The 13,423-nt window shown below is 35.6% G+C and overlaps 1 protein-coding gene across 1 annotated transcript; it reads right to left on the bottom strand.

Annotated features, from left to right (window-relative positions):
- Positions 1-913: 913 nt before the first annotated feature.
- On the bottom strand, positions 914-12,039 carry LOC131430891 (keratin-associated protein 19-2). The gene is made up of 3 exons (XM_058596139.1): positions 11,933-12,039; positions 1,385-1,604; positions 914-1,312 (listed from the first exon to the last, which is right to left on the bottom strand). The coding sequence occupies exons 1-3, from the start codon at positions 11,942-11,944 to the stop codon at positions 1,233-1,235; spliced, it is 312 nt and encodes a 103-aa protein (XP_058452122.1). The 5' UTR covers positions 11,945-12,039; the 3' UTR covers positions 914-1,232.
- Positions 12,040-13,423: the final 1,384 nt, after the last annotated feature.

Raw genomic sequence — 13,423 nt, 5'->3', positions numbered from 1 at the left:
CCTTTAGTTGGGACAGAACTCGCATATGGCATGATGGCGCCACGTTACCCTATCAAAAACATCCTGTCTGTCATCTAGACTGTGTTTATTTTTCTCATTCACCAACAGAGTTGCCATTCATACAGAATTACCTTTAATGTATTGATTTGAATTCGTCCATGCGAATTTCTTGCAGGATACAGATGTAATACATATTGCCAAAACTATATACAGAATTGTGCCTACCTTTCATCCTCCAACGCAAAACAATATTACTTACTCCTGGTCTGCCGCCACTTAATTTCGGGTGAAAATTACCAACACAATAAAAATAGTCTAGATGAACAACGTTGTGAAAAATAAATGGTTACCTTCCAACATCGCTAAAAAAATTTAATATATTATTAACGTAATCCAATAATTTATTGTGGCGATTCATTTTGAAATGTTATGATGAAATCAGGCATCCCTGCAAGCAGCTGATCGGTGTTGACAAACGAGGAGGAACCAACTAGTAAAAAAACTTTTACATAACACAAGGGGTGTACCGATAGTAGATAGTTCGCGCAGTACAATATAGATGGAACTAGTGCATCACGAAAAATTATTTTTATAAGAATTTATTCATACTGTCATGTCTGTTAGTCTGTGTCTGAATTACCACATTAGTACTAAATTTTATTAGATGTTTCGGCTCCTGGGATACGTGCTGATAAATATGAATGCCCCGAAAAACATTTTTTTCTGACATCGAATTGGGGTAAAATGATTAAGCAACAATCTTGAAAAATATAAATTGCAATGAATTTTCGATAGAGCTTCATCAGTTATCAGCAGCATCAAATCAAACATTGTACAGCACTAACTATTACAACAACCTGTAGTCACATATTTTTTACAGAGACAAATATTAATAAATGCAACATCATAAAAATTGTTTTAAAAAATTTATTGTACTGTACAAAATCTACATACTAATGTAAAAGTATCGTACAAGAGAGTAACATCATCTCAAATATTTACACACATCAATTTCGAAACACCAATCACTGACGGTGTATAGTTTCAGTTGAGTATATAAGAAAGTAAGTACAAAAAATAAAAATACAGGAGATAATTAGTCATTTTCGCAGTAATCCAAACTAAACACACTGTGTTTTTCGATGTTTGAAAGTCTTCGCCTCATATCAAATTGGGTGGGATGAAAGGAACAGCCTTGTATTGGGAACCATGTTGCAGTTGCTGCAATCACCTTAGTGCAGCCCGTATCCGAAACCACCGTATGGGTATCCTCCGAGGCCACCGTAGTATCCCCCATGACCACCGAGGTATCCTGAAAATGTCATTTAAAGAGAAAACACGATTCATTATTAATTGTTCCACACGAAGGAAACTTGCATCCAACCTGGATAACCACCGTAGTATCCACCGTGGTAGCCGGACAATCCATGGTAACCGGCTCCATAACCGCCCAGTCCGCCGTAGTATCCATGGCTCAAGCCTCCGGCATAACCTAAACCTCCATAACCGTAACCCAGACCTCCGTAGATTCCGCGCTTCTCTGTGACCTTGGATTCTTCAGCTCCAAACACGGCGGCGATAGCGAGGATGACGAACAGGGCAATCTAATCGAGACATGCAAGAGGAAATTTTTAGTAATATAATTATCTTAATCAACATTAGAGTCATATTTTACTCTTTAAACTTATTTCCCATGTTTACCTTCAGTCAAATGAATGAAAACGAAATTCAAAAATTGCTTAGAATGTGAGAATACTTTGTACTTTTCATGTAATTTAACAAATACTAGATCTAGATCCAAAGTCACAGAAAAATGTTATAAATGTTAAATATTTGAATCGTATGCATCCAATTTCATTCCATGTTTTTGACATTTCATTCCATGTTTCAAACAAAATTAAAAAAAATCAATAAAACTCCTTGTGTAGCACTTTTCGCTTTAACGGGAATTCTTATTGAATTACTTGTAAGTGACTTTTTATTTAAATCTAGGCTTGGGCGTACAACGTCCACAGGGCCTATCTGCAAAAGAGAGTTTGTTTACTTTCCTCTTTCGAATATTACAGAACCACTATAGAAATTATTGTCGTCTTCACTTGAAGCCAAAACTAACTCAGTTCCGACCCCAACTGCTGCCAAATCCATACATTGTTGGGTCGAAAAAGGATTCAATTTGTCAAGCTTTCACATTTTACGAACAAATCGTAAGCGCCATACTTTTTTGCACCTTCAGGCGAGTCCGCATCGAATCTCGTGCACGTACGAGTAGGCGAGAGAAATGACAAATTCGTGCGCGTCGAAATCGCATATATTCAATGTCTGGTAGAGTTTAGCTTCAAACGAAAACGCCATGAGTGTCAAACATAAAATCAATCTAGTCTTCGAGGCTACGTCCTATACTTAGCATATGATAAAACAAAATCAAGATGGATGATTTTATATTGTTTATTGCTGCTATTGGTCTGAAAATATATGAAGCTCTATTCAATCGGGATGTCGTTCAAGTTATGCGTCATCACATCCAGGATATTTTAATTTACAAAAGAAAATCTCTTATTTGGTCGCGAGTTTTCATTGGGTACTAATAAAAAATTGAACTACGTTCGTGACAACTACGTCATAACGAAATAAATTAAACAAATTGAATGTTTCTCCTCGATTCCAAATGTTAAAGATGTCTTAATTGTTAGTTGTTTATGGTTATCTGATTTGGCTGAATCATAAATTGTTGCTTATATTTCGGATAGCATGTAGCAAAAATCATGTCGATATGGAGTCATCGGGAGTACAAATTAGTTCGGTCCATTTTCAAGAGATGGCTCTGGATGTTATGAATTTTGAACAGTAATAGCTGATGTCGTTAATTTCAAAAGATTAGATATGTATCATTAATATTCAGTTCAAATTGCTAAAAAAAAACTTGTTTTTAACTGTGTTAATTATGAACAATTTTGTGTTAACTAAGCAGTATTTGCGGAGGTTTTAGTTTTTAATTTGAATTGAAAGTAAAGGGCATCTGAAGCACATAAAATGCTTGTGGATATTTATGGTGATAATACTCCAACTGAAAAATCATGTGTGGAATGGTTTCGGCGTTTCAAGAATGGAGATTTCAGCGTTGAAGACAGGCCTTGCTTTGGGCAACAAAAAAAATTGATGGAAAACCGTTGGAAGCCTTACTCGATGAAAATCCGAGTCAAACGCAAAAAGAGCTTGAAAAATCTGTGACTCAAAAAGCAGGTGCCTTATGAACTGAAACTGAGAGACATTGAAAGGCGATTTTTCACTTGCGAACAGCTGATTCGAAGGCAACGAAGAAAGGGTTTTTTTACATAGAATTGTTGTTGGCGATACTATAACGGGTGATCGGTATAGGCTGCAATATATGCGTTTGAGCCGTGCATTATGAAGAACGGCCAGAATACAAGCAAAGACATGATAAAATTAATCTCCTACGAATCCTTCCAGGTCGGGGCTGGAACATACGATAACTGGTTTGTAAGACCAGTGCCTTATGCATTGAACCGCCAACCCGGGTAACGGATCCAACGGATTGAGCACGGTCTATTTCTTTCGCAGAAATCGAAAATTGGCTTCAAACTAATTAGCGATGGATGATACTTTGATTGATCTTTAAATTCTTTTTATTTTAAAATAAATGCATTTTTGATCAAAAAAAAAACGGACTGAATTACTTTATACTCCTAATACCACATTAGATATTCACGATCAAAAACTTATCACTCTCCCCGAGGGTATATATTGAAAAGCTTCATCATAGTAAAGCAAGCCGTCTTCCCATTAAAATTTTAAAGGTATTAGAAAAACTTCAAGTTTTTAATGGAAAATAGTAATTTGAACACTTGACCATGATTTTTTAAATTGAAATATTCTCTTAGAAGTAACTAGTCTCAAAATATGTGTACATGAAATTCAAAGAACTTCGGTTTATGTTGAAGTGTGTCGTTTTAACACATCCACTTTTCAAAAGCAAATATAAAGACAAATTGGACTCTACATCTATATAAATCAAACTGCAATTTCCAACGTATGCAAAGTTTCATCCAAATCGGAGAATGTAAAGTCCGATGACTTGTTACTCATTGCTGGAATTCCGCTATCAAGAAACTTGCCTCTGAGAAGAATGTGGCTACTTGGTTGAGCTTGTACATATTTATAATGAACATGACGTCATCAACAGTTCAAGCTGTCATAGAAGGATGAAGTGAAAATGTCGAGAGTTTTGTCAAATAACCTCTAATAATAGAACCGGCGTGTTTTAACGAGAAAACTTGTTTTAATTTACCTAATGGTGTAATGATGTCTTTCTCATATAACTCATGTTTTAATAAATATTACTAAAAGATTCTTGTTCGAGACATTCTTGCTTGTCGTGACCTTTCATACATGAAACTTATTTATCATTTCATAAAGAAAATTGGAGTTTCAATTTAATAAAGGCCCCTTTTAAGACTTAGTTCTGATTCCAGCTGCGTCCATGAGTTCAACCAATAGCTAAATTAGAATAAAAATTATGTAATGATACAAACAAACTCGAAACAGTTTATGAAATTATCAACAAAATGTCTGAAAATATCAGCTTATTTTATAATTTATAGAAGTTAATCGTTTGGTTCAAATAATATTTCCGAGTAGATTTCATAATTAATGACGAGTTACCTAAGATGATGTTTAAGTAATAAGAGGAATATGTTTTAATAAATTCAAATCGTTGTGACTATGTTAGAATTAAATTAGGATAAGAATTTTATGTAAAAGTGATGTTACGGCGAAGAAAAACTTATGTAAACTGCCTTAAGAAATAAACGTATTTACGGAAAAAAACTAAAAGATTCTTCAAAAAACTATTATTTGAATCTTGAATAAGAACAAAAACGTTTGTTTGAGGATACACTAGCATAACCATTCCAAATTATAAAAGTTTTGAGTCAAGTTTATATAACTTTTCAGGTTTTGTTTTGTATTTTCGCCCTACATGACGTTATAAAATTTAAACACTCCTCGCCCTGTTATTTCTGAAAAGAAAGTCGCATCCGAACAAACGTCATGAGCAGTGTATGAGACCATAACACCTTTCATTTGAGTCAAAATTTGTGCAAATCTACTACGCCGTTTCTGAGAAAATTATGAGAGTTCCATTTTTGTGTTTTTGACCACTACTTCTGGTACTTCCGGAGCCGAGAACTGGGAACCGGCATAGCTGAAATCGGTTCGTTTAACCAGGAACTAACATAATCTATCAATTAAAACAATTTTGATCTAAATGTATAAGAGTTTTTACAAATTTTTCACTTAACTCTATAATTCCGGCACCGGAAATCGGATGCGGACAAAATTCTACACTAACTTATGGGAATATAATACTTTTCTTTGAATCAAAATTTGTTTAAGTCGGTCCTGCCGTTTCTGAGAAATTTGAAGTAATTTGAATCAGATTTAAAGAAAATCGAAGGCACTTCTTTTTCATGTTTTTTCACATTTTACCACATTACTCTCGAACCGGTAGTTCGATCCGATTAAAATTCAATAGGACCTAGAGATAATTTTTAATTCTAATAACTTTACTCTCTTAACATCGACACCAATCTTCAATAGCTTATTCGTTTCAATAATGTACGTCGATTGCAATATCAAACGTAATCTATAGGTAAGGGAATTAAGCATAGATTCATTCTTTTGTGAAATGTTCTAAATCATTCTGAAAACGTTGTAGAGCTCTTCAGAAACCTTCGAAACCAATTCCAGCTTTCGAAAAAGGACATCAAATACTTCTTACAGACGACACAGAAGCACAAAAACTTAACAGTGTCCACAATTTTAATTTGAACGTTGTGAGTCCTATTGAAAAGGATGTCTCACTGAAATTTGAGCGTATTTGTCTCTAGATGACATTACTAAGACGAATTTGGATAGAATCGAGACAATCATTAGAAAACTTAAAATTTTTAATTCAATCGACAGATAATGATAAAATTTTGAAAATTCTTTTTGAAAATCCTTCCGTCTTGAGACTCTTGGTTAAAACTGTCAACAAAGGAATTGCATTAGATTACTTCCATGAGAGATGGATAAACACTACAGTAATTCCTATTCTTAAGCTCGATACAAGCCCAGCAGAACCAACCAATTAATAATATAAATTATAATTTCGTTTTTTATCAGTGCATTTATTATATTGTCATGAACATTCAACTACTCATCAACTTTTAGAGTAACGAACACGATATAAGCAAATAAATCTTCTGGTTCATCCATTGGAGTTGCTCTTCTTGATAAGCAAAAATTTTCGACTTCTAGCTTCCAGTTAATTTGATCGAAAAGACTCAAAATTATAAAACTTATCGTAAAATTTTGGTTAGCTATCAAAATTGTAAATCGGAAGTTGCTGCGTTCCTGTACAATATGTTTTCTTCTTTTCTTTACGTTTTATACATATAAAACATTAATGGTATTAAATTATTATTATCAATAATAGTTAGGAAATTAAAAATCAATAGTAGTTAGGAAATTGAAAATTTTTTAATGAAAATTAAACTTTCCAACATTTTTGAAGCTGCGATATTTATTTTATTACCTCCTTTTAAAGTGTATGGCGTAAAGACGATTGTGTTGTATCTAGAGTTTTAAATGGGTAGGAAACGACTGTAACTGATCACTAGTAATTGATTTTGTAGCATTTTATCTCCACTTTTTGAAAATATATGTTTCACCCTGCGCAATAGAAGTTTTTCTCAATTGATCGCGAGGTCGTAAATGAGATTCAGATTTACAGCTAAGTAAATGAAAATCAGTCTGAACTTAGACATAGCAATTGTGCTGGTTTTAATATTAATCAGTATCTAACAAGGAAAACAGATTGAAAAAATGACATGCGAATACAACTATGTAATGAAAACCACGAAAAAACTAACGGGACTTGAACCCGTAGCTAGCTTCCATTCTGGGAAATTGTTTTGCCGATTAAACTACCCTGCCTATAAAACTCATGAAGAGACAGTCTAATGACGTTTTCGTTTTCGTGTGAGAACACTGAAATTGACCCTGGGTAGCTTCTTCAAACAACTTTTAACGAAACTGTGTTGGTTTCGCACTTAACAACGGGGATCTTAGCAAACCTGACATAAAAAGCAGGTTATAAACTGACTCAATTTCAGTTCAACAATTTTTTTTTTTTTTTTTCATAAATACGTTTATTTCATAGGCAATATACATAAGTTTTTCTTCGCCGTGGCATCCACAATACATAGTAGTTTAAACCTAATACATTTCGAATATCATATTAGTATGTTGGTACTCATTAGTTAATCTAAACACTGTTTTTATCAAGCGAGTTGCTATTTTAATTACATTAAATAAAATACATTTATTTTGTACATGATCTTATAACTATTTCAGGATTGTTTGTATCAGTTCACCACTTATATTCAATATCCTATAGTTGGCTATTGGTTGAACTCATGGAAGAGAAAACAGTTTAACATAAAATAAAATTTAAATTGGAACTCCAATGGATTTAATGAAATGATAAAGAAGTTTCATGTATGGAAGGTCACGACAAGCAAGAATGTCGCGAACTGGGACATTGGATAGTCTACCTTGGGTACGCAAGGAATTTATTAGTTGAGATCTGACATCACGAAACTCCACGCATGTCCAAACAACATGGTCAATATCGCGGTAACCTTCGCCGCAAGCACAATGATTAGTCTCGGAAAGTCCAATTCGAAGGAGATGTGCATCTAACGTGTAGTGATTGGACATGAGTCTGGACATCACACGAATGAAATCTCTACTCACATCCAGTCCCCTGAACCATGCCTTTGTCGATATTTTAGGAATAATTGAGTGCATCCACCGACCCAGATCATCTTTATCCCAAGAAGCTTGCCAGCTGGCAAGTGTTCTTTGGCGAGACGCGCTATAGAATTCGTTGAAAGCAATCGGTCTCTCATAAATTTCACCCTCAATAGCACCACGTTTGGCTAAAATATCGGCTCTTTCATTGCCTGGAATGGAGCAATGAGCCGGAACCCAAACTATTGTGATTAGATAATTATTATTCAATATGTCGTTCAGACACTGTTTTATTTTACCCAAGAAAAACGGTTCATTTTTGCCAGCAGCGTTTGAGCGAATGGCTTCAATTGCACTCAGACTATCTGTGAAGAGGAAATAATGGTTTGGAGATAATGTGACGATTACATTCAAGCTATAATGAACTGCTGCTAACTCTGCTATATAAACAGATGCAGGTTCTTGAAGCTTGAATGAGGCCGAAACATTATTGTTGAACATACCAAACCCTGTCGCTTCTTCCATTCGCGATCCGTCCGTGTAAAACATTTTCTCAGAGTTAATATGCCTGAACTTACTTGAAAATATTTTTGGGATTTCCATAGAGCGTAGGTGGTCCGGGATTCCACGCACTTCGCGCTGCATGGATGTGTCGAAAAATAAAGTTGAGTCAGGTACATTTAGGAGGCTGACACGGATAGGAATATATCTTGAAGGGTTGATTTCCTGTGACATATGGTTAAAATATACTGTCATGAATTTTGTTTGAGATCGAAGCTCGACTAGTCGTTCGAAATTATTAATTACCATGGGATTCAGCACATCACATCTTATTAGCAGGCGTGATGAAAGCTCCCAAAATCGATCTTTTAATGGAAGAACTCCCGCCAGAACTTCAAGACTCATTGTATGTGTCGAATGCATGCAGCCTAAAGCAATTCGCAAACAACGGTACTGAATTCGCTCAAGTTTGATAATATGAGAATTTGCAGCGGAACGAAAACAAACGCATCCATATTCCATCACTGAAAGTATCGTTGTCTGATACAATTTTATTAGATCTTGCGGATGAGCACCCCACCAAGACCCTGTTATTGTTCGAAGAAAATTTACTCTTTGTTGGCATTTCGTTATCAGATACCTAATGTGTCCTCCCCACGTGCATTTGGAATCAAACCACACCCCGAGGTATTTGAAAGTCAAAACCTGTTCGATTATTCTTCCCATCATATGAAGCTGAAGTTGCGCGGGATCATGCTTTTTTGAAAAGACGACCAGCTCTGTTTTCTCCGCAGAGAATTCGATGCCAAGATGAACAGCCCAAACGGACAATTTATCTAAGGTATCTTGCAATGGTTTTTGCAGATCAATAGCTTTGGATCCAGTAACTGAAACCACGCCATCATCTGCCAATTGTCTTAGTGTACATGGGGTTACTAGACAGCTGTCAATGTCATTCACGTAAAAATTATAGAGGAGCGGACTGAGGCATGAGCCTTGCGGGAGACCCATGTAGCTAATTCTGATTGTTGCCAAATCGCCATGTGAAAAATGCATGCGTTTCTCTGACAAAAGGTTGTGCAAATAATTATTTATAACCGCTGGGAGTCCATGTTGGTGGAGCTAGTTCAACAATGTTGAAACTAGGTTCGAAACTAACTTCAAACCAATGACTTGACAGCAGTTTGGGTGGAAACTGGGTTAGATTTGACATCAAGCGAAAACGACATAATTGAACAGTAGAACACAGCTATTTCTATGGTAACACCTCCACCAGCAATCACTACACGTCGCATCGCAAATCTATCTTCACTCTCCGCTCTATCTTAATTTTCCGCTTTGCCGCCAGATGCTGATTTTGGATTTGTCTCTTTTGCGGCCTGTTGTCGGTGTTGCCGTACACTTAGACAAAATCGGTAGTGAAAATTATAAGGCAAATCTTATGATGCATCAAAAATCACCATTTCAAAAGAATAATATGAAAAATATGCTTCTATTATAATGTTTATAAATCTGCAATATACATCTCATCTATCACTATTATAGTTTTCATACGAACAACTTCCACAGTATATGAAAGAAGTTATGTTTGTCATAGAAATTTCGCACAATGTTCCTAAAAATTTAATGAAGCTTTTTATTGGAATTCCAACATTCGTGATTTTATACGGCAGTCTCATGATTCGCATACGATATTCTTGTGGCTAAAAACCATACGATATCATTATGAAATTCCTTAATTTTTTGTCTGAGTGTAGAGATATGATTAGAATTGAACGGCGTGGTGCCCGAGCACAGTGCAGCATGCTTGGTTCTTCTGTTCAATTAAGCTGTTTCCTGAGGTGCATCACAAATTGCTTGAAATTCTGACTTCCAGTTTTCTATTTATTTGATTGATTTATTTAACTGATCGTATACTTTTTGTTAGCTATCAGAATTTTTAATCGGAAGTTGTTCCGTGAGACTCAAATCCAGTATAATATCTATTCTTCTTATTGCACAAACCTGCCTCTCCTGCCTTCCACACATAGATAAAAATATTTTGTGAATTTTCATAAATTTTCATGCGCATATTTGGATCAATTACTTTATAGTTTTTCATTCATCAATATACTTTGAAAGCAATACTAAGCGTTTTTTTTTTAATATTCAGTCTTATTCGTTGACGAATCAATGAATTCCAATTTAATTTTACATCGGTCATATTTTTAAATCAGATTTTCTATTCAACTGATGTCTATTTCATAGTACTATTAATTTACATGTAATGTAAACTTCATTACTTTTTTGTGCATTACAAGTACAACTTTCTCTACAACCAAAATTCCACAATTGGAGGAGAAAATCATGTTCTAATGGTAACAACCAAATTATGTAAATACTAGGCCTAAAAAGTTACCTCTTGTGAATAAACATTCAAATTAAATCTGAACAGTGTAAAAAAATCATGTTCCAATGAATAATACAAATTTAAAATAAGATCTAGTATCCTGCCAAGTGAATAGAAAGTTATTCCTGGGTAACAACAAGCCATCAAATCGAATGTTTCTGGTGCAATAAATTTAGTATGATCTAAATCAGACATTTAAAATCTTTACTATTGCACCACTAATGTCACGAGATAGTAGCAAACACAGATTTTAATTTTTTTCGAATCTGCTTTCTTTTGGATATTTGAATCACATAATCACTGAAAATATTCAGTATTCCTATGTGTCGGCTTTGCACAATGCGCTTCGTGTGATGATTTGTTCAATTCATGAGTTTGGAATTCAGCGTGCCTTATTTTGGCACTGAATTTCACCTTAATGCTCGTTCATACCAAACATTTCAGAAAATTTCAACTTTGAGTTAATTTTGGATATCTCATGCTACTGAAATTTTTATCATAAATTGCTGTACATATTTTCGATAATGTGAAGAAAAAATTATGCTACTGCTTTAAATACAACAAGAGATATTCACGATTAAGTTCTGCCATTCTTGTATAGGGTAAAGGCGTCCCATAGAAATGTAAGTCGTATTCACGATAAAAGTGCGGAGCTGCCTCTTGCTCAAGTTGGTTTGCTCTTATATCCAGGGTAACTTAAAGGTAAAGCATATCCATTGGCAGCGCGATGTATATAAATTTGGGGGATAGTTTTTTATTAACTTTGCCTCGTATATTTCATTCAACTGGTTGAAAAACATCTTTTATAATTATTTGAATATCGATCAAACTAAGCATGCAAATTTTTAAAATATAATTTCTTTCACAGTGCAAAGTAACAGAGTAAAAATATACCAGAACATGTATCGAATAGAATAGTAAAATACTGTAAACCAAATCGGAAAACTTTTGAAATTCTAATAAAATCCAAAGACAAGCTTTTGATTCTAAGAATTTTGGGCAGCAGAGGCAAAAAACATTCGTAAAAATTTTACATATTTAAATTTTGAATATTTCGTTCTAGAACATCACTTGATTTAATTTTAGACTGTCCGTAAAAGTCTACACTCGAAATTGCCCCCGAAACGGAAACGTATTGTTCAGAATTTCACGAAAATAATATTCTTCGACTGTCAAAAAAAAAAAAAAAAACTTATCCTCAAACACTGACTTAATCTGAGCACTTACGAAGGATTTCATTTCGGCGGTAAGTTTATCTGCACGGTGTCACGGTAAGAACAGAACTTGGATGCACTACTGCACTGACAGATTACAACGAATGGTTTGATACCATGGTTAGAAACTACCATTACTTTTATACCCACCGACGTTTGGCCAGCCAGTACCAATTCTCAAGCCTTCTCGCTCTGGCCCCGGCTCTGGCTACGGCCAACCAAACTGCTCGAATACGAGAAGCGCGCCAAAACCACGCGAAATCTATACCCCGGCACGCGGTTTTCCATTTGCACCTCTTTTCGAGAGAACCGCTAAAGCGCAAACGCGGTGGAGTCGGCGGTACCCAGAGGAAGAAGAAATTATCGCGATGCAAGTCTCTTGGCTGTCTACTAGCGGCGGACGCTTAGTATGCCATGCCGGCAAATGCATGCTGACCGGCATCATCGATCAGCAGTAGGCTGGGTTTGGGTGGACGAGGAAGGTCTATGGGCTTGTACTTTTCCAGTAGTAACTATGGCCCTCCGAAGCAGTTGTGCCATTCATTCCACCAACTGTAAACCATTGGGTGTCTGGCATTTGGATAGGGTTCTTTCTCTAGTGGTTCTAACTCTCTGTCTCTCCTCTGTACCGATGGAATCAGATTCGTGCCTCTCTAGCGAGGGTTTGCAAGGGCTGCGAACTGTACGCTTACAAACGTAACTCATAATGCTGTTGCGATAATAACGACGTCAGCGGCGGTTGCTGTTGAGAGTGTTTTCATTTGGAATTAGTTGAAACTAATTTATGACTATGTTTAGCTATTCGTTTCTCACCCCGTGGGAGAGTTGTTTTATTTTTTGCTATTTGCTGCGGGATGGCCCGCGTGCTGATAGATTTGTTTACGAGGGGTCGCGGAATCGGCGGCTCCTTCTTGGGTTTATATAGTTCAATGTCTATTCGATCAGCTTCATATTTCAGTGCTACTATACGGTTAGTTGTAAGACATTAACTTCATGTTCCATTCCACTTGATATAAAATAAAATTGTGTGCAGTTTTGCTTTATCTTGTCAGGTATTTAAGAATTTAGGTTACCATAGTGCGTGCCTTATATAATGTTAAAATGCCCTGCTGAATATTTTATTTTGTCCCAGACACTCTAAGCAAATGTCAAAATCATTTATTTTTTAGTGGGGCATGTGGATGCAATATTGATCATGACGTTGATATCCAAAAAAGAAACGTAGCTAATTGCACAAAAGCAAACACATCCAATGTAGATCACTCTCAACAGGTGGAGTTTGCCCTTTGCATACAAATGGCTACCAAACTCTTCATTTAAACTTACTTCATTTATACTCTATGGTGTTGACATCGCGATATGTCACAGAACCCGATGATCTTATTTCGATATTGTGGATGACTTTATCCGAACACGTATTGTGAGAACCCAAAGCCCCGATGAAACACAACACTCGGTCCCATTTAGTTTACGGTTACCTCGAATGACGAAGGTGTGAATCTTT

This window comes from Malaya genurostris, chromosome 2 (genome assembly GCF_030247185.1).
Source record: "Malaya genurostris strain Urasoe2022 chromosome 2, Malgen_1.1, whole genome shotgun sequence".
NCBI lineage: Eukaryota > Metazoa > Arthropoda > Insecta > Diptera > Culicidae > Malaya > Malaya genurostris.
The sequence above is the reverse complement of the archived record's forward strand: the minus strand, read 5'-3'. Positions and strand labels throughout refer to the sequence as shown.

What these genes read in the sequence shown, in the direction of transcription:
- LOC131430891 (XM_058596139.1), bottom strand. An exon ending in ATACTACGGTGGTTATCCAG is followed by an intron (nt 1,313 to 1,384) that starts GTTGGATGCAAG and finishes TGACATTTTCAG; the next exon opens with GATACCTCGGTGGTCATGGG.